The 19,663-nt window shown below is 65.5% G+C and overlaps 4 protein-coding genes across 7 annotated transcripts; 2 read left to right on the forward strand and 2 right to left on the reverse strand.

Annotated features, from left to right (window-relative positions):
* Positions 1-848: 848 nt before the first annotated feature.
* LOC130584298 (5-hydroxyisourate hydrolase-like) lies at positions 849-3,971 on the forward strand. Of its 2 annotated transcripts, XM_057384195.1 has the most exons (9): positions 849-926; positions 1,035-1,154; positions 1,419-1,574; positions 1,650-1,794; positions 1,870-2,045; positions 2,114-2,203; positions 3,181-3,323; positions 3,539-3,674; positions 3,807-3,971. In XM_057384195.1, exons 1-9 carry the CDS (start codon positions 891-893, stop codon positions 3,894-3,896), a joined length of 1,092 nt encoding a protein of 363 aa, XP_057240178.1. In that variant the 5' UTR covers positions 849-890; the 3' UTR covers positions 3,897-3,971. The 2 variants fall into 2 exon arrangements, with proteins under 2 accessions (XP_057240178.1, XP_057240180.1); XM_057384197.1 differs by lacking the exons at positions 849-926; positions 1,035-1,154; positions 1,419-1,574; ... (1 more) ...; positions 1,870-2,045; positions 2,114-2,203 and adding an exon at positions 2,230-2,664 and having other exon boundaries at positions 3,807-3,896.
* Positions 3,970-10,721, reverse strand: GAS8 (growth arrest specific 8). The gene is made up of 11 exons (XM_057384194.1): positions 10,647-10,721; positions 10,049-10,135; positions 8,911-9,108; positions 8,560-8,766; positions 8,207-8,261; positions 7,607-7,812; positions 7,234-7,401; positions 6,848-6,934; positions 5,693-5,902; positions 4,578-4,643; positions 3,970-4,353 (listed from the first exon to the last, which is right to left on the reverse strand). Exons 1-11 carry the CDS (start codon positions 10,647-10,649, stop codon positions 4,204-4,206), a joined length of 1,437 nt encoding a protein of 478 aa, XP_057240177.1. The 5' UTR covers positions 10,650-10,721; the 3' UTR covers positions 3,970-4,203.
* DBNDD1 (dysbindin domain containing 1) lies at positions 10,700-14,631 on the forward strand. 3 transcript variants are annotated; one of them, XM_057384200.1, is made up of 5 exons: positions 10,801-11,340; positions 12,313-12,428; positions 13,259-13,405; positions 13,829-13,969; positions 14,063-14,631. In XM_057384200.1, the coding sequence occupies exons 2-5, from the start codon at positions 12,380-12,382 to the stop codon at positions 14,221-14,223; spliced, it is 498 nt and encodes a 165-aa protein (XP_057240183.1). In that variant the 5' UTR covers positions 10,801-11,340; positions 12,313-12,379; the 3' UTR covers positions 14,224-14,631. The 3 variants fall into 3 exon arrangements, with proteins under 3 accessions (XP_057240181.1, XP_057240182.1, XP_057240183.1); XM_057384199.1 differs by having other exon boundaries at positions 10,792-11,340; positions 13,829-14,631; XM_057384198.1 differs by lacking the exons at positions 13,259-13,405; positions 13,829-13,969; positions 14,063-14,631 and having other exon boundaries at positions 10,700-11,340; positions 12,317-12,384.
* Positions 14,632-14,832: 201 nt separating this feature from the next.
* DEF8 (differentially expressed in FDCP 8 homolog) lies at positions 14,833-19,513 on the reverse strand. Its single transcript, XM_057384189.1, has 11 exons — positions 18,820-19,513; positions 18,620-18,702; positions 18,389-18,538; positions 18,020-18,161; positions 17,784-17,948; positions 16,778-16,905; positions 16,377-16,490; positions 16,001-16,081; positions 15,763-15,903; positions 15,570-15,679; positions 14,833-15,485 (listed from the first exon to the last, which is right to left on the reverse strand). Exons 1-11 carry the CDS (start codon positions 18,923-18,925, stop codon positions 15,383-15,385), a joined length of 1,323 nt encoding a protein of 440 aa, XP_057240172.1. The 5' UTR covers positions 18,926-19,513; the 3' UTR covers positions 14,833-15,382.
* Between the last annotated feature and the right edge of the window lie 150 nt (positions 19,514-19,663).

Raw genomic sequence — 19,663 nt, forward strand, 5'->3', positions numbered from 1 at the left:
CGCCGTACCCCTCCGGTACCACACGGCACACCCCGACACCCCCGGGCACCCCCGGCAGTCCCCTGGACCCCCACGGCAATCCCCAGCACCCCATGGTACCTCCCGTGTTGCCCGTCGAGATCCAGGCACACCCCGGTACCCCTCGGGCACCGCCCAGTACCCTCCGGGCACACCCCGTACCCCTCTGAAATGCTCCTGTCTGCCCTCAATATCTCCTGGGGCACGGCCCAGTAACCCCTGGCAGCCCTCGGCCACCCGCGATACCCCRCGCTAACCCTGGTCCCCCCGCTACCCGTCGGGCACCCCCCGGTAAGCGCCCATCGGTATCCCCTTGGAACAGCCGGCACTTCCCCGCAGGGCCCGGCAATCCTCGGGCACCGCCCACGCCCCGCGGGCACCCCCGGCTCTCGGTGCCGCCCCCGGTGCCCCCGGCCCCCGCTGCTGCCCCCCGGCCCATCACCGCAGCCCCGCGGGCATCCCGGTGTCTCCTGGCACCTTCGCGGTCCTACCGAGCGTTCCTCGCCCGGCACCTCACCCCGGCAGTACCAGCTCCCCCCGCCATTCCTCCGTGTCACCCCCGGGTGCCTCCTCCCCCTCTGCCGCCTCTGGGTGAACTGGAGCTCTCGGGGGCCCCTGTGAGTGCCCCCAGCCCCACCGGAGAGGGGGTTCCGATGGTCACCGAGGGACAGTGCCCGGGGGGTTCCTGAGCTCCATCGTCCCCCCAGTCTGCAGCCCCATGTCGTGTGCTGTGTCCCCACCGCCGCCCCCCCCGGCCCCCCCCGGGCTGGCAGCGCTGCAGTGCCGGTACTGCTTTCCACGCCAAGGTCACTGACGCCACAGGGAAGGTTCCCGGCTGGCACCTGGGAGGAACAGCCAGTGCAGCCGCAGCCATGGCTCCCTGCACCTTCGCCCTCCTCCTCCTGCTGGTGGGACCATCGCRGTGGGGCCGGGGGGGCTGCATGGACACCCCCCCAGAGACCCCCGGCAGAGCTGTGTCCCTCCATGGCCCTGCAGCCCCATTCTCCATCCCACAGGACCTGCTGACCTTCCCGGAGCACGGACACGGCCTCCGGCGCCACAAGAGGGACTGGGTCATCCCCCCCATCAACTGCCCCGAGAATGACCAGGGACCCTTCCCCAAGCATCTGGCGCAGGTACGTGTCCCCACAGGGTCCAGGGAGGTCCCCAGGTACGTGTCCCCATGGGGACCAGGCAGGGTCCAGGGAGGTCCCCAGGTACGTGTCCCCACGGGATCCAGGCAAGGTCCAGGGAGGTCCCCAGGTACGTGTCCCCACGGGGACCGGGCAGGGTCCAGGGAGGTCCCCAGGTACGTGTCCCCATGGAGACCAGGCGGGGTCCAGGGAGGTCCCCAGAGTGCTGGACACCTCTCCAACTCCCTTTTCCTGCCTCGCTGCCAGATCAAATCCAACAAGGACAAGGAGACCAAGGTTTTCTACAGCATCACGGGGCAGGGAGCAGACACCATCCCCGTGGGTGTGTTCATCATCGAGCGGGAGACGGGGTGGCTGAAGGTGACAAAACCACTGGACCGGGAGGAGAAGGATAAATACGTGGTGAGTGGGATGAGGGGGTCCGTGGTGGGACGGGGACGGTCCTGGGGGCTGTGCAGGCTGACTGTGCCCTCGCAGCTCTACTCCCACGCCGTGTCGGCCAACGGTCAGCCTGTGGAGGATCCCATGGAGATCATCATCACCATTACCGACCGGAATGACAACCGGCCCGTCTTCACCCAGGCGGTTTTCAGCGGTTCTGTGCTGSAGGGAGCTGCGCCAGGTGGGAGCACTGCCACCACCCGGGAGGCAGCACTGTGGGGACGTGTGACAGGTCACCAATAACCACCTGGTCCAGGCACGCCAGTGCTGCAGGTGCTGGCCACCGATGCGGACGATGCCGTGAGCTCCACCAATGGCGTTGTSAGCTATTCCATCCTGAGCCAGGTGCCGGAGCAGCCCCAGCCTGGGATGTTCACCATCAACAGCAGCTCTGGGCTGATCTCTGTGGCCGTGCCGGGGCTGGTGGCCGAGGTGAGCCCCGGACTCAGCCCCCACCGAGCTCAGCCGCCACTCGTGGCTGACGCAGCCTCTTGCTGCAGGTGGTCCCTGAATACACGCTGGAGATCCAGGCTGCCGACCAGGAGGGCTACGGGCTACGAGCCACGGCCACYGCCCGCATCACAGTGCAGGTGAGACCGCAGCCCCCGTGCCCCGCAGCGCACAGGGCAGGGCGGGGCTGTGCAAAAGCCGGCKCTGGCTGCTGCCAGCCCCACGTGCCGCAGCACCGGCCGCTCCAGGTGCTTTCCACGGTGGGAAGCCMGACTGGGAAGGCAGCAGTGCTGTGGCTCCTCCTGGCCCGCTGCCCCAGCTTCCCACCGGGCTCAGGGCCACCAGCCTCAGGGCCCGGCGCTGCCGGAGTGTGGGTGCCAGCGGGGCTCCTGGGYGCAGCTCCCAGCGGGAAGCCGCCCGTGCCGGCTCGGCCCAGCCGGGGAGGAGCACCCGGTTCTGCGGGAGCCCCGTGCCAGAATAGCGGCATCCAGCCGCGCCAGCTCCACGGGGAGAGGCCGTGGCGCCAGGGAGGCCGGGGATGGCGTTCTGTGCGGTGTCACGGGCCGCAGGTCCCTGGCTGAGSAGGAGGGAGGACAGCCAGGTAAGTTTGCCAGGGTGCCTGTGTGGCACCCCGTGCCAGCTGGTGCTGGTGTCAGGCTGGCAGCAGGAGCTGCTCCGGCTCCAGGGARGCTGCCTGGCCCTGCCGGCTGCTGGGATGTGCTCCGGGAGAAGAAGGGGCCCGGCTGCCCCAGCAGTGCTGAACTGGACGCCAGACAGCTCCAGAGAGCAGGGCAGGGTCAATGCCCGCCTGCACATGACACTGTGGGCCGGGATGGGGCTGCTGGGACGGGGCTGCTTCCTTGTCGGGTCCAGGCTGGCTGCTGCCGCTGTGCTGGGGCTCACCAGGACAGGCAGGTGAGCAGGGAGACGGTGCTGCCRTCAGCAGAGGAGCCACTGGCACCCGTGGGGCTGAGCAGCACGGCACAGGAAGGACAGGGGTTTCCACAGCCCACCCTGGGGAAGAGCAGGGTGCAGGGGCTCAGCTGCAGAACAGCCAYGGGGGAGGCAGATGGTGCTGCCAGGACAGATCCCAGCCCTGCCTCCCCCTCTGCCACAGGCCGACAGCATGACTGAGGTGGGAAATGGCACCCTGACCACCCAYGTGCTGAACACGGCCACAGGGCTGCCAGCAGCCGGTCTTCTTGTCCGCCTAGCCCAGCTGCAGGAGCCRGGGCTGCAGTGGACAGAGCTGGCCCAGAGGTAGGAGAGCTGGTGGCACTGGAATGGGGCAGGGATGCTGCTGACAGTGCCCTGGGAGCTTTGGCCAAAGGCTCCTGGCACAACTGGCTGGCCAGCCTTTGCCTGGGATCTGCTTGTTGCAGGGCTGGTGCTTTGGGGTATGGCTGTGGCAGGTTCTGGGGGTAGAGCAGGGCTGGCTTTTGGGGTACAGCAGCACTGGCTCGGTCTGGTTTCAGGCACACGGATGCGGACGGGCGCTGCCAGCCCCTCCTGGCACCAGGACAGGCCAAGGCTGGCACCTACAARCTGCACTTTGAGACAGCCGAGTACTGGCAGGGGCTGGGGCACACCAGCTTCTACCCCTTCGTGGAGGTATGGAGTGTGGGGAGCTGGGGACAGGGGACACAGCAGGTCTGGGGGCTGGGGCCAGGCTCAAGGGGCTGCACTCCCCAGGGCCTGGCAGAGGGAGGGGGCTCCCACCGCTGCTTCCTCGCTCTCCCTCAGGTTGTCTTCACCATTGCTGACCCGGCTCAGAAGCTCCACGTCCCACTGCTGATCAGCCCCTACTCCTACACCACCTACCGGGGCAGTTAGGAGGGCATGGCCTCCCCTGGGGGATGCAGGAATGGCCTCCCTTTGGACGCCACCGACACCATTAAAAGATCCAAACAGCACTATTTTGTCTCAAAAAATTGCCTTCCACTTGTGGGGGGACAGAAGGAGCCCCAGGGGCAGTCTGGTGGAGTGGGTGGCATGCCTGGGGCCCTCCAGCTGTGTTGTGGTTCCCCTTGGGAGGGGAGGTTCCTGAAGATGCTCACTGCGCTCTGCTTAACAGCGCAGAGCAGGAACAGGGCATAGCCCCACTTCCAGTGTGCCAGTGGGACCCTCGCTGCTGCCAGCGTCAGGTGGGCACTGCAACAAGTCCGGCCGGGCCTTGCCCCAGCTCCTGCCCGGGGAAGGGGAAGGACAGTGGCTGGAAACCCAGGTTGTCCAGGGGGATGCCAAAGGATGTCAGTTTTGCCTCGAAGGTCTGCAGCATGTCGTTGTGTGCCTGTGAGGGAAGGGTCCTGTCAGCCCCTCTGTCAGCAGAGGGGAGCYCCCTGCACCCCCAGTCCCATTTCCACCTAAGCCACAGCCACAGAACCACAGAATTGTTTGGGTTGGACACAGCTCCAAGATCATCGAGTCCAACTGCTCCCCCAGCAGTGCCAAGGCCAGCACTAACCCACATCCCCACCATTCTTAAACCCCTTCAGGATTTCTCCCTGCCCTTACCTTGCACACWCGGGCCAGCTGGAGCTGCAGGTCCTGGATGGTGGCATTCTTGGAACTGAGCACGTCCTGCAAAAGGAGACTGGGATGGGGCCACRCTGCCCAGCCCTGGGGACACGGTGGCCGTGCCACGGGCGGGTGTGGCATGGCAGAGCACACAGAGGAGCTGCAGTGCGAGTGGAGTGGCCAGCAGCATGGCCTGGCAAGTGGCCACTACCCTGCCCCCTCTGAGTGGCACTGCCAGGGACAGCCAGCCCCAGGCAGGGACAGGGAGCTCCCAGATGAGCACCACAGCCATCCCGGTCTGCCCTGCTGTGCAGGGCGTGCTGGCAGCACCTGCTCCAGCAGCGCTGCCCTGCCACCGCGGCTCCACAGGAATTACAGGGAGCCAGGCTCCCCCAGGCAGCTGAGACGAGGAATTCAGGGACCCCAGCAGCTGCAAGAGAGCCCGACGCCAGTGACACCATCCCAGGAATGTGTTTTCCTTCCACCTGCTGGGAGGTGAYACATCCGCTGCCTGTTCCACAGGCCTGGTACACATCCCAGAGCATCCCGGAGCTTTCCCTGCCCACAGCAGGAAATGGGTGGGGACAAGCAGGAGGGCACCGGGCGGTGGAGCCCTCGTTCCCTGTCTGTGCCCAACTCCTCGGCTGCAGCTGCAGCAGGCTGCAGGAATGTGGGTCTCCAGGCTCTCTGCAGAGGTATTTTTAGCACGACAGACACCGCAGAGCGCCAGGATCCCGTCAGCACTGTCCCCGCRGCCAGGCGAGGCTCACCAGGTGTGACCCTCCCCTGCACAGAGCCCCTGAGTGCCACCAGACCCACTGGCAGCCAGCTGTGCAGCAGCACGGGATGCTGGCAGTGCCATGGAGCCCGCGGCCATGCTCCTCAAAAGAGGCTCCACCTGAGGGACAGATCAGTGCCAAACTCTGACACCCACACGCTGCACTCTCGAGGCAGAGCCGAGTGCCCCGCGGCACCAAATGTGGCCTGGGAGTGCCAGGAACGAGTGACACCATCTGCAGCCACACAGGATGGGGACCCGTGCATCTCAGGGGCTGCAGGCACCCCACAGTGAGCTCTGCCCCCCAAAGCCAACCCTCACCAGGCCCCAATACCTCCAGCTTGTGTGTGACCAAGGAGAGAGCGTTGGGGCCAAGGTTGGAGGCTGCAACAACCTCGCTGAGCTCCACCTCCTTCTGCTCCAGGAGGCTGAGGAGTCGCTGCAACTTCTGCTCCAGAAGAAGGTTCTTGAACCCCGTTTTTTGCTGCACCTCATTAATGGCTTTRGTGAACTTCTGATAGAGCTCATCTCGCTCTTCCTGAACCTGCTCCGGGAGACAGCGCAGTGTCACACCACCCTCGGGACCCCTGGGGACACAGGGGTCTGCACGAGGCTGACTGGGGTCTGCATAATGGTGTGGAGCACAAACGGGACAGAAAACTGGTCCAGCAGCTCAGCCTGGCCGTTCCCCACGGCACCTGCAGCCCGCAGGGAAGGCAGGTGCTCCGGCACAGCTTCCCTCCCTCTCTCCCTCCCTCTCTCTTTCTGTGGTGCAGCACCTGCGCCTCTCCCTCCTCCTCCTCCTCCCCTCCAGGCATGGAATGCCCCGACGGGCTCCCTGCAGCACTAATTCAGACCCCAACGAGGGCCCCCCRGCACACGGGGGTCTCTCCTCTCATCCCCACAGCTGGCAGCAGTCCCTGGCTCTCAGCTAGTTAATAAGTGTCCTAATTAGGACACGGTCTCTCCTCCAAAGCCTATTTCTGAACGCTCCGAATCTGGCGCTGTCTTAATGATGGATTGTTAATGAGGCCTCGGATCAATGTTCATATTCCTGGGGATTTCTACGAATTGCAAATGAGCTCTCTCCTGCCTCAACAGATTTATCTGGGTTAGTCGGGGGGAGAGCTTGCTCTGCAGGGCTCATCCCAAACCATCCCAGAATGAGAAGGAGCAACCCTGGAAGGCTGGTGGAAGGAGGGGCCCACAGCAATCCCCCCTTGGCTTTGCCCCACACAGCCCCAGCAGCCTGGGGGCCCCGCTGGAGCGTGAATGATTGCTTAGCAAAGGACAAGGCCAGGCCTGTCTGCTGACCATGGGAGAGGCCGGAGCTGGGAGCAGCTTTGCTGGGAGCAGCGGTTATCACCCGACTCTGGATTAGCTTTGCAAAGCCCTTGGCTAAGCACAGGCTCTGCTAAGCCCCACGCCCTGTCCTCTGCAGAGGGTTTGGAGAGGGAATGGGATGGCCAGCCCTGCCTGCAGGTCTCACCTTACTGAACCGCTGCTCCAGCACCTCGTGTTCCCACTGAAGATCCTTCAGTTCCTTCTGAGTGACTTTCAGATGGGCTTTTGAGTTCTGTGAGTGGGAAGGGAGGGTTAAAGAGCACAGGATTGTCTAGGAAGTGCTGGGGATATATTCTGGGAAGGGAGAAAAGTGAGCAGCAGAGAGAAAACCCGGCAGCATCCACACCAACCCCTCTACAGAAGGAGTGATCTCCCTCCCAGTCTCTCTTTGGATCCCTGGCTGAGACACCACAAACACACAGAAAGCAGAACAGGACTTGCTTTGCCCAGCAATCACAGGATGCCAAGTGGCAGAGGTCAGTGTTTTTCCTCCAGAAATGAGCCCATGAAAGGACAGGGTTGGCCACTCACCATCAGGGCCTCCTTGTCCCTATARTAATGAACCAACTTCTTTTGCAGCTCAGCCACCTGCTCTTGGGCCTCCTGCAGCGGCTCTATCAGCTGCTTGTTCTGGAGCATCACTTCTGCCTTCTCCTTTTCCAACTTAGTCTCCCTCTTCTTCAAGTCTTCCACCTGCTCCTGTTCTTGGGAATACAAGTGCCAGCTCCTGGGAGCTGCCCAGCCTCTCAGAGTCCCCCACACCCTTGGGACACCCTCCCTGCTCATGTGCAGGCCACCAGCAGCACCCACACTGATCCCTGGAGATAGCAGATCCAGGTGAGGATCCARGAGACCCTGGCAGAAGGGTCCCTGGGTGGAGAGGTGACACAGGGACRGGCAATACCTTCAGGAGGTTGATGAGTGACAGGTTTTTGGTGGTGATATCATTGTAGTARTTCTTGATGGCACCAAAAGCCGCCTCATGGTTGCTCATCAGCTCGCTGATCTGGGTGTTCTTCCTCTCCTCCAGCTCATGGATCTCTGTCTTCCTCCGCAGGTCCATCTCATCCCGTAGTGCCTGCATCTTCTTGGTGTACTTGTCCTCCATATCTGGGGGAAAATTGTCAGAGCTGGGGGAAAACTGGGGGGAAAAGTGACCAGAATGGGAAAGGGAGAAAAAACTGCCATAACTGAGTTTATGTGGGATGGGAACAGCTGGAACTGGGAGGGAGAAACAGCCAGAAGTGGAGGGCAAACTGGACAGACTGGGGGAGGAAAAACAGCTGGAGCTTGTAGGGAAAACTGGCCAGAACCTCGGGTGGGGGAGATCAGCCAGAACTGGGGTGGGAAACGGAGCAGAACTGGGAGGAAAAAGCAGCCAGAACTGGGAAGAAAAAAATGGCCAGAACTGGGGSGAACCTGCCCCCATCTGCTCGAGGTGCTGCTCGGAGCCAGGAGCAGCTCTCCCTGTCATGCTCCCATGGGATCTGCCTCATGCCCTGACCTTTGTTCTGCATCTCGAAGTCGTTGCGTAGCCGGGACATCTCCTCCTCATGTTTCTGTGAGGAAGAAGCTCCATGTTACAGGAAACAACCAAATCCCAAGCCAGGCCATCCCCAGGGATTCCCTCCCGCTCTCTGGGAAAAGATTCTGATCCCACATTGATGGAAACAGTGGCTCAGAGGTTCTCCAGCTGCTCTCGCAGCTCCCCACTGTGGGAGAGGGGTCACCCAGGAACCCTGCACCAGAAATCCCATCCCACCCCACAGAGAGAGCCAGGAAGGCAAGATCCCACTCCTGCTCCCACCCTGGGGCTGAGGCACCTCACAGGTGGCTCCAGCCCAGCCAGGGACATACCAGGCAGAGGTTTGTAATTGCTGCTTCATTGGCCAACTCCTGCTCCTTCAGCTTCACATTCAAGGAGCGCTTCTCATTCCACAGCTCCTGCTCCTGGTCCCAGTGATCCTTCTGGGCCCGCTTCAGGGACAGGACTCCCTCTGCCTTCAGGTCTGTCAGGTTCTCCTGCTGCTCATGCACSAGGTGCTTCACCTTCTGCTTGTATACCTAAAGACAGGCCAGAGACCGGGTGAGGGGCTCAGCAGGAGACCCCCAGAGCTGGGACACTGGTGAGACATTCCTGGATTGSACCCTGCCCAGCTCCTCCTCCTCAGGGCTGCCCAAGGCTCACCCAGAGCCCTTTGGCCCCACCTTGATCTCCAACTGGTGCCTCTCCTCTGCCTCCTCCATCTCCCGATCCCGGTTCCGCAGCTCTGTTTTCTTCTCCTCCAGTTCCTGGCGGGTGATTTCCCAGTAGCTCTGAATTCTGTTACATTCCAGCTGGAAAGAGTTCCGCTCTTGCCGCTCCCGGTCCAGCTCCTCCCTGACACGTTTGACATGCTCCAGAAGCTGCAAAGATGAGAGGAAGGGACAGGTAAGGGGGGAGGCCTTGAACAGAGGTCTTTGGAGACTCCATCCCAGAGCTGGCAGGACATGGTGGAGGTCCCTGACTGAACCCAGCAGCTTCTGGAAAAGGAGTCACAAAACCTCCTCTCCCTGCCCGCAGGCTGGGATGGGGCTCTGCCTCACAGTGTCTGGTAACACCATTCTCAGTGGTTCATGGGATTGTTTGGGTTGGAAAAGCCTCTAAGATCMAGTTTGGCTGTTCCTCCAGCACAGCCAATGCCACCCCCAACCTAAGCCCCCAAGTGCCATATCCACGTGATTCTTAAATTCCTCAGGGATGGGGACTCCACCACTGCCCTGGGCAGCCTAAGCCAGGGCTGGACACCCTTTCCAGGAAGAAATTTTCCTAATATCCAGCTTGAACCTTCTCTGGCACAACTAGAGGCCATATCCTCTTGTCCTGTCCCTTGTGCCCTGGGAGCAGAGCCTGCCCCCAGCTATCTGCCCCTGTCAGGGAGCTGTGGAGAGCCAGAGGGTCCCTTTGAGTCTCCTTTTCTCCAGGTTGAGCTCTCCCAGCTCCTTGTGCTCCAGASGCTTTTCCAACTTCTCTCCCTTCCCTGGACACACACCAGCCCTTCAGTGTCTTTCTTGCCATGAAGGACCCCAGGATCCCAAGTACAGCCTCAGCAGTGCCCAGAACACAGGGCTGGAGAGCAGAGGGTGCCATGAGGAGGCTGCTCCTTCCAGGAACAGCAAGATCCCCTCTCCCCAGCCCCAGACAGGCGTCAGTGACACAGACTGTCCCAGGCGTCAGTGCTCATCCCTGTCACCCTCTGCACCTGTTGTTCCCMGAGCTGGGCCAGGTGCCACGCAGGGATCCCGAGAGCTGTTCTTACATCAGCAAAATCCTACTCCTCAGGCAGGGGCCTGGGGGATTTCTCACCTGCTCCTTGCTCATGCTCTCCGGRGCCAAGGCATCCACCACTCCCCCTTTGCCTTTGCCTTTGCCTTTCCCTTTCTTTTTGGGTGCCTGAGGACAGAAAGCCARACACAGGAGGTGAATGGGTGACGAGGAAACTGTGCTGCTCAGGGCCCCCGTGGCAGCCCCGGAGCATCSCTGCTCTCACGGCAGGGACGGRRCRACAACGGTGACACGGAGYCGGGGTCCCGGGAGRAGCCGGGAAGCCGCCGGGACCCTCRMGGTTCATGCAATACCGCTGCCGACCCAGCTCCGGGGTGAACCCTCAAGCACAAAACATCTGTACCCAAAATAACGCCTCAGAAGCGTCACCGCAGCGCTGGGAACGGCGCCGAGGGGCTCCGTACCTTCCCGGGGAACGGGCCAGGACAGGCCGGGGCTCGCAGACATCGGGGCGCGGGGCAGGCCGAGCTCCACCGCCCTGCCCTGCCCGCACCCCCCGGCCGCAGGGAACCCTTCAGCAGCCGTCTCGGCTCTACCCCCGGCCCCGGTTCTCCTCCCCRTTCCGWTCCCGGYCCCGGTTCTCCTCCCCATCCCGATCCCGGCCCGGTTCCGCTCTCACCATGGCGGCGGCCGGCGGCTACACCGTCTCCGGGCAACGGACGAGCAGATCCCGCGAGAGGATGGCGAAACCTCGCGAGAGGAGCGCTGCGCCCCCTAGCAACGCCACGCTCCGCCCTAGCAACGGGGGCGGGGCCAGCGGGACCGGGGCGGGGATCGGGAGGGGACACCGGGAGGGGACACCGGGGAGGAGCGGGGGGACATCGTGGGGACCGGGCCGGGAGGAGGCGGCGGCGGGGACTGGAGGGAACGGGGGCACCGGGGGAACCGAGCAGTTTGGAGGGAACCGGGGGAGTTCGGTGGGGACAAACCCGGGGGTCCCGCTGTGCGCGGCACAGGCCCCTCCCAACCCCCGCGCACCGGGCTGTGTCCCGGGCTGTCCCCGCCGCCGGGGTCTCGCGGCTCCGCTCTCACACCTCCCTGCTGCCGCTGCACCCCCACTCCCCCGTGTGCCCCCCCCCGGCTCTTCCCGGTCTCCTCCGTGCCCTCCCGTGTTCCCCCCCGGTGCCTCCCGCCCCTCGGTTCCGCCCATCCCGGTGTCCCCGCCTCCGGTGTCCCCGCCCCCGCCGCGGCGGGCAGGACCGTACGGGCTGCGGGCTGGCACCGGGCCCGCCCAGCACCGGACCGGCACCGGCACCGGCACCGGCATCAGAGCCGACCCCGGCCCATGGCGGCTGCGGCAGCGGCCACCGCAGGTGAGGGCGGCGGGGGAGGCACGGAGCGGCACGCCCATCACCGTGGAACCGGGCCGGGCCCCGCGGGGCGGACAAGGAGATGTAGGGCGGGGGTGCGAGGGGAGGGGGTGCATGGCGGGGCGAGTTGGGGTGCAAACGGGGCCGTGGGGCCGGCTGGAGGGGGAGCGCTGTTGGGGGGCGGGGACAGGACATGGGGGGGACCGTGCAGGGACAGTCTGGGATGGACGGGGAGAGCAGTGGGGTGCCCAGGGAACGGGGCCGGGACACGGCGGGGGTTCAGGGGCTCTGAGGGAGCACTGGAGTGCCCTGGGGACATGGGGACAGTGGGATGCTCGCAGGATGTGGGGGTGCAGTGGGGTGACAAGGTGGGGCGGTGGGGTGGCCGGGGGTCAGACGAAGCAGTGCACTGCGCTGGGGACTTGGATTGCAATGGGGTGCCCAGGGAATGTGGGGGGACAGTGGGGTGCCCGAGGGCGTAGAGGAGCAGTAGGGTGCTCGTAGGACATGAAGGAACAGTGGGGTGCCCAGGGAGGTGGGGATCAGTGGGGTACCTGGCCGACATCCCGCACAGCTGTGCCAGTGCCGGTGTGCCGAGGGACTTGGGGACAGGGAGGTGGCTGTGCCGGTGCGGCTGAAGGGGGCCCGCTATTCTGGAGGGGGCGTCCGGTATTCCGGGGCAGTTGCACCTGGTGGCAGAGGCGGTACCGGGGCTCGCCTGCACTCCCGTCCCTCCCGCGTGTGCCCCGCACGCCGCTGTGCCGTAGCCGCCAGCACGGGGCAGCCCCGGAGCGGCACCGGGGACAGCAGRACACCGGGCCCTTGAGGGGACGGCACCACCGAGGCGGGCTGCGGGTGCCGTGGGGTGACCGGAGCCATGGGGTGCCGGTACCGGCGGCTGCCCGGCTCTGCGGTTGCCGTGAGTCAGCACAGGGCGTGCGGGAGAGATCCCTGATCCGGCCCCGCTCCCGCCAGGCAGCCGGTGAAGCCAGGCCGGAGCGGGCGGCGTGGCCGGTGACACGGCCGGTGGCACGGCGGGACCATGCAGGCGGAGGCCAGAGGGGAATTCTGCAGCCGGGATCAGCGCCCTGGTGGGTGMGGGCGAGGCGGGGGCGGGGGCGGGGGGGCAGCGCTCCTTACGGTGACACGGCACGGTGTCACCCGCCGGGCTGGGCACTGCACGGGGGAGGTGGCGGGAGGGGACCCGGGGCGGATCAGGACCGCATTTCCCGGCCCGAGGGAACGCGCCCCTGGTGCCACCCTGCGGGGTCAGGATGTGGCAGAGCCAGTGTCAGGGCAGAGGGCTGCTGTCCCACTGGTGTCCTGCAGCTCCGTGTACAGCAGTAGGAACACCCCATAACATCCCTGTGCTTTTGGGTTGAAGGGCTCTGTCCCTGCCCCGCTGTCACCATCCCTGTGCCGTGTCACCGGTAACGCAGTGGTGGCCTGGTCTGGTGGTGGCACGGACCTCGGGGGGACAGGGTGCTGTGTCTCCCCGGGCTCTCCTGGGCCTCCTTCCCCGCTCAGTGCCCACTCAGCCCCGAGAGCAGCCGTGCCACCACCAGGGCCTGTGCCACCACCGTGTGCCATGCCCCTGTGCCATGCCCGTGACCCTGTGCCACGGCTGCCCGGTCCCACCGGCTCTTCCCGAGGACAATCCCAGCACAATCCGCCCTTGTCCGGGCCCCGGCACAGGCTGCGCTTTGTCTCGCCGACACAAAGGGGCTGCGCGGGGAGGGGGGCGCGGGGCGGGGGGTGGGGGCTGCCAGCTGCCGGCATGAGGGTCTCGGGCAGCTCTGCCCATCCCCCCGGTTCTCCCGGGGGTCCTGCTGTGCCCAKCCCCGCAGCCGGACACCCCGTGAGWGCTGGGGGGCCCCGGGAGGAGCTGYCCTCACTGACACGGGAGGTGCCGATGTGGCAGAGCTTGGCAAGGAGCCACTGGTCCCGGAGCGCCCTGCGGGGACCCCCACCCATGGGCCGGCCCAGGAGACCCCCCGAGTCCCTGTGGAGGAGCAGGGTGGCATCCCCATCCCCAGCGCTGGCCTGCTGCAGGTCACCGAGCGCCGACGTGAGTGCAGCCCTGAGCCGGGGTCCCTGCCTGTCCCCAGAGTCACTGCCTGTCCCCTGCCTGCTCCTGGGATCCCTGTCCGTGTCTGAGGTCACCCCCTTTGTCCCTGGGGTGTCTGCCTGCCCACAGCATCCCCTGCCTCTCCCCAGCACCTCGGGTCTGCTCCAGGGCTTCCTGCCTTTTCCTGGCATCTTTGCCAGCCCTGGGGTCTCCTGCCTGCCCCCAGTCTTCTGTCATCCTCTGGGTTCCTCCACTTGTCCCTGGGGTCTCCTTCCTGTCCCTGGGGTCCCCTGCGGGCCCCCAGCCAGTCACGGCCCCCTCCAAGCCCCTCCAGCTCCCTGGGCCCCGAGCACCAGACCCCTGCCCCTCTCAAGCCCCCGTGGGGGATATCGGTGGGACCCCAGCCCCTCGGCGATCCCGCAGAGCCCCTGAGCAGCGTGTCCTCGCTGGAGGTGCACTTCGACCTGCTGGACCTGACAGAGCTGACGGATATGTCGGACCAGGAGCTGGCCGAGGTCTTCGCCGATTCCGACGAGGAGAACGTGTCCGGAGAGATGCCCGGCGGTGAGCGGGGGTCCGGGGCTGCCGGTCCCGGTCCCGGTCTGTCCGCCCGTTCCAGCGCGTCGCTGACCGCCCACCCGCCCGTGCGTCCCGCAGGGCTGCAGCCGCCGGCGGCGCCGCGGGCCGGGTACCTGCGCTCGCCCTCCTGGACCCGGGCGCGGGAGCAGGGCCGGGACAAGAAGCACCTGAGTGACCCCGAGCTGCCACCGGGACCGCCGGACGCCTTCCTGCCCGCCGAGCGCCCGCGGGAGCCCTAGGGACAAAACCCGCCGGGGGACACCGGGATACGCTGGTGCTGGTCCCGTCGGTACCGATGGAGCCCGTCCCTGGGCACAGGACTCCCGTACGCCCGCCCGGAGGGCAGCGGCGGCCCCGGCCCCGCGGCGGGGAGGCACCGGGACTGCCCTCAGCCGGTGACCCGCGGCTCCGGGATGAACCGGGCCGGCCCCGCCGGGCCCCGGGAGCGGCGGGTGGGGCAGGACGGGACGGGTCGCACGGCTCAGCCCGACCCCACGGAGAGCGGCCGGTGCCGGTGCCCGCCCGGTTCTGATGTAGCAGTGCTGTGATCCGGTAAAACCGACCGACCGACCGACCGCCAGCTTCTGCCCGTCTGCGCTGCCGCGGAGGGGAGCGGGAGGGGCTGGGGGACCAACCCTGGAAACACCGGGGAGTGCGGGGGGACAGCGGGGAGGGAACGCCGGCCGGTACTGGGGCAGAGGTGCCGCGGCCCCTCCCGGTGAACGGGACACTGCCGGTGACTGCGGCACATCCCCGAAATCGTCACCGCGCGATTATATCCCACGGGCGGCGCCGGACCGGCCCCGGTGCACACCCCGCCTCCCCCCCCGTCAGGAACACGAGTGCTGGGTTGCGCAAAGAGGCTCGTTAATGCTACAGGAAACACCAGGGAGAAGGGGAGGCAGCGGCTCCACACCACACCCGGTCCAGCCCGGGGAAGCCCCCCGCAACACCTCTCCGGGGCTCGGCCCCGGTAACAGCGGTGCCTGGGCTGGGGAGGGACCGGATTCCGGTATTGTGTATGGAAGAGGGCTCGGTCCCATCCCGGTGCCGGGACTGAGCCCTCCGGACAGCACCCGTCACCCCGGGACAGCGCAGCACCAGCCCGGCCCGCACCCCAGTCCCATGTAGGGGACAGTCCCATGTAGCCCCATGTGGGGCCTCAACCGGATCCCCATTAACCAGATCCCGGCCCCTCCAGCAGGGCTCTCCGTGCTCCCGGGAATGGCCGGGGTCCAGCTGTGATTGTCCCTCTGACAGTGCTGCCACTCCCATGAGCAGAGGGTCCCAGAGCCAGGGGCAGGGCCACTCCAAGGGGCTGATTGTATCCATCCCAGAGCCCTGAGGTGGGTGGAGGACAGCCTCGGGCCTGAGACCCTGCCAAGGGCCAAACCCCGCTCAGGGCTCTCCCTCCGTGCCGGAGTCCTGGAACAGGGATTGTTTCCGCAGGCTCAGCCGGGCGCACCGGGGGCAGGTGGTGGAGTTGTCATAGTAGCAGTCCCTGGAGGGGAGGGGACAGTGCTGGGTCASCCCCTGCCCACAGGGTCACCCCCATGTCCCCACATCCTGCCCTGTGTGTCGGTACCTGTGGAAGACGGCGGAGCAGTCGGCGCAGACCGAGGTGTGGCTGTCAAAGGGGAAGAGCACATCGCCCTCCCGGCACAGCTCGCAGACAAAGCCCTTGGCCTGGCACCGCTGGGGGAGCAGGCAGGAGGTGACAATGTGACCCTGTTGGCCCTCCATTGGCCCCACAGCTCTGCCCCACAGCGTGGGCTCACCTCACAGTCCAGCTTGATGTGCTTGGCGAAGAGCGTGTGGATCTCGGTGAGGGAGCAGCCGAGGCGCCCGGCCTCGATGTCGATCAGGTCCTGCAGCGAGTACATCTCATCGTTCTCCACAAAGTGCTGCCGGTCCTGCAGCTGTGGGCAAGCAGGTCAGTGTGACTGTCACCGCTGTGTGACCACCACCACTGTGTGACCGCCACCGCCACGCCTGGCCCTGTCCCCCCTGCCTGACCTGCAGCAGCAGCCGTGCCTCCATTGCCTCCTTGCAGGTGATGAAGTAGGGCTTCATCAACAGGATGTCCTGGCGCAGCTTCTGCAGGGGACAGGATGGGATGGGAATGGGGACAGGAATGGGGACAGGAATGGGGACAGGAATGGGACCATAGGGAAAAGGGCAATAGCAGGGGCAGGGTGAGGATGGGGACAGGTTTGGGAATGGGATGGAGACAGGAGCATGACAAGAACAGAACCAGGTTGGGTCGAGTTCATTCCTCTGTCCCAAACCCCTCACCTTGCTCCCTCACTGTGGTCCCACCTCCTGTTCACCCTATGCACCCTCTGTGGTGTCCCTGCCCTTTTGGGGTGTCCTCCCCAGTCCTTGCACTCACCCGGATCTCCACCAGCTCCTCCACGTAGTTGAAGAGCAGGGGGTTGATCTCACGCAGCTTCAGCACCGGCCGTGACACCATCAGCGCCAGGTACCTCATGCTGCACCGTGACACCTGAACGACACCGCCAGGGCCACCGTCACCCCCCGCACCCGCTGCCACCAACCGCAGGCAGGGACCCACAGCAGGGACACGGCCCTGGGGACATGGCTTCCCCTCAAGTGACCCCATAACCAGGGACAGGACCCCCACAACCAGGAATGGGGTCCCCCAAGTGACCTCTACACAAGGGACATGCCCCATGCCCCCCAGGGACCCCCATGACCCCCAGGGACATGGCCCCCCAGGTGGCCTCTACCCAGGGTCACTGTCCATGACCCCCCACCCCATGCCAGGGGCACCTTGCGGGGCTCAAAGTCCCAGTTGTGGATGGCCCGGGCGGGCACCACGGCCAGGTCGTTCCAGTGGCAGCTGGAGCAGTAGTAGAGTCCGGTGTAGTCGCACTGTCGGGCCTCGCTGGGCACCCCCCCTGTGGTGGCACAGGGCTGGCACGGGGCTGGCAYTGCCAYYGCCCCACCCTGCTCACCCCWCACCCCACACAGGACACCCAGCAACACCCAGGGACATGCCAGCGCCCCTGTGTCACCTTCCCCAGCTCCCCAGAGCTCCCAGGCCCCAGAGCCCCAACCGTCAGCTCCCACCAGCCCCATACAGCTCCCACCCCACAGCCCCGCAGCCCCAGGCAGCTCCCCCAGCCTCACAGAGCCCCTCAAGAGAGCCCAGCCCCACAAGCTCCCACCTCCCCTCTGCCCTCCCAGCCTCACAACCCTCAGCCCCACACAGCTCCATGAAGCCCCCAGCCCCACAGAGCTCCCAGTTCATCCCAGCCCTATACCCCCCAGCCCCACAGAGCTCCCAGTTCATCCCAGCCCCATACTCCCAGCCCCACAGAGCTCCCAGTTCATCCCAGCCCCACAGAGCTCCCAGTTCATCCCAGCCCCACAGAGCTCCCAGTTCATCCCAGCCCCATACCCCCAGCCTCACAGAGCCCCTCAAGAGAGCCCAGCCCCACAAGCTCCCACCTCCCCTCTGCCCCCCCAGCCTCACAACCTTCAGCCCCACACAGCTCCACGAAGCCTCCAGCCCCAGAGAGCTCCTAGTTCATCCCAGCCCCACAGAGCTCCCAGTTCATCCCAGCCCCATACCCCCAGCCCCACAGAGCTCCCAGTTCATCCCAGCCCCACAGAGCTCCCAGTTCATCCCAGCCCCATACTCCCAGCCCCACAGAGCTCCCAGTTCATCCCAGCCCCATATCCCCAGCCCCACAGAGCCCTCCCAGTCCCAGAGCCCCTCACTCCCCCAGCCCCACAGTTCCCCCCAATCCCCCTGGCATTGGTGGGGGCTCACGGAGGGAGATGGGGGCTCGGCACTCGGCACAGCGATAGTCCTGGCTGTCCAGCCCGCTCTCGGGGCAGATGCTCAGCTGGTACTCGGCTTGGTGGCTCACCTGGGCCCGCACACACGGCCGGCTCACCAGCGGCAGGCACTTGCTGTGGCACCGGTAGTAGCAGCCTGSGGGGCACARAGAGGTCAGGGCGGGGATGGGGGGGATGGGGACATGGATTGGGGGGTYCTAAACCCACCTGTGCAGGTGTACCAGGTCTGGATGAGCCCCCAGATGATGGTGCTGCACTTGTCRCACATCTGCTTGACGCTCTTGCTCTTCTCCTTGTAGAAGCGATGCTCCAGGACCACCCGGATGTTGGGCTCATCCTCAGCAGGGTCCTGCAGGGGAAAAGGGGGGCGGGCAGAGAAATAAAAAATCATGGAATGGTTTGGGTTGGAAGGGATCTTAAACATTATCCAGTTCCACCCCCTGCCATGGGCAGGGATACCTTCCACTGTCCCAGAGTGCTCTAAGCCCTGTTCAACCTGGCCTGGGACACTTCCAGGGATGGGTGTCAGTGTGGAGCCCCAGCCATGGAGACCCCCAGCCCCAGCCCCAGCCCCACCTTGAGCTCCTGCAGCTTGAGGCGGAGGTGGATGAGCCGAACCACGGCGTCCTTCTGCCGCTCCGAGTGCTCGGGCAGCGCCAGGATCACCCGCTTGCACTCCTCGATGGCCCGGCGCAGCTGTGGCACGTCCGACGCCAGGATCAGCCCCTGCCACCGCCACCAGAGGAGAGGAAGGGTGAGCCGAGCCCACCAAATCCCCCTCACCCCCACAACAGCCACCCCACTCACCACGGGCCGGGAGAAGTGATCCTCGGCCAGCCCCAGGTCCAGGGCACCCTCGGGGTCCCCCGGAGCAGGATCCGGCTGCTGGGCTGCAAAGGGAGATCTCATGGGGGGCTGAATGCACCCCGGAACAGGGGACACCATGGAGGGGTTGGGCCTTGCCCACCCAGTGCGGGACAGGGAGTGGGGCGGGGTGTAGCACCCACCTGGGGCAGGGGATTCTCCGTCRGGACGCTCTGGCTGCTCGGGGCTCTTGTTGAAGGGGTTGAGGTGGGCCTGGCGGAAGCGRGCCAGCCGCTCRTCYGATGCCATTGCTGCCGTCCTGCTGRGGAATGGACGCTGCCTCAGTTACCCCAGCACTGGCACTGTCACCAGCACTGGCGCTGACACCCTGGCATTGCCACCCCAGGTGTCACTGTCACCATCACCAACACCCCGTGACAGGAACTCGCACCCTATCAGCAGCACCCACACCCTGGCACCAGCGCAATCATCCCGTCACAAGCACTAATAGCACCTCACCAGCACCGACACTGTCACCAACAGCCTGTCATGGCACTGACACTCCAGCGTTGGCACTGGCATCCCAGCACCAGCACAGACACTGTCACCAACACCTTGTCACCGGCGCTGACACCYGGGCACCAGCACCAATACCAGCACCGATGCCCTGGCACTGATACCCCGACACTTGCATCCCACCAACACCTCATCACCAGCACCCTCACTGACACTTTTTCACCAGCACCAACACCCTGGTACACCCCCTGGGCATATCAGCACTGGCACCGACACCTCCTCACTGTCACTGACACCCCGATACACCCACCGAAACCCCAACAATGACACAAACACCGACACACCGTCACCGCCACAAACACCGACACACGGGCATTCTGTCACAACACCCCAGCACCGTTCCCGTCCCCGACACCTCGGTCCCGGCACCAACACCCTGTCCCTGTCCCTGTTCCCGTCCCCGTCCCCGCGGACAGACGCGTCTCTCCGCCTCCCACGCCCTGCCCCGCCGCCACCGCCCGCTTCGGCCCA

Source organism: Malurus melanocephalus, unplaced genomic scaffold, assembly GCF_030028575.1.
Source record: "Malurus melanocephalus ecotype Western Australia unplaced genomic scaffold, MMel_1.1 scaffold_691, whole genome shotgun sequence".
In the NCBI taxonomy this organism is placed as follows: Eukaryota; Metazoa; Chordata; class Aves; order Passeriformes; family Maluridae; genus Malurus; species Malurus melanocephalus.

What these genes read in the sequence shown, in the direction of transcription:
- DBNDD1 (XM_057384198.1), top strand. Translation starts at nt 10,708, where the DNA reads ATGGCGAAACCTCGCGAGAGGAGCGCTGCGCCCCCTAGCAACGCCACG. An exon ending in TGCGGCAGCGGCCACCGCAG is followed by an intron (nt 11,341 to 12,316) that starts GTGAGGGCGGCG and finishes CCCGCCAGGCAG; the next exon opens with CCGGTGAAGCCAGGCCGGAG.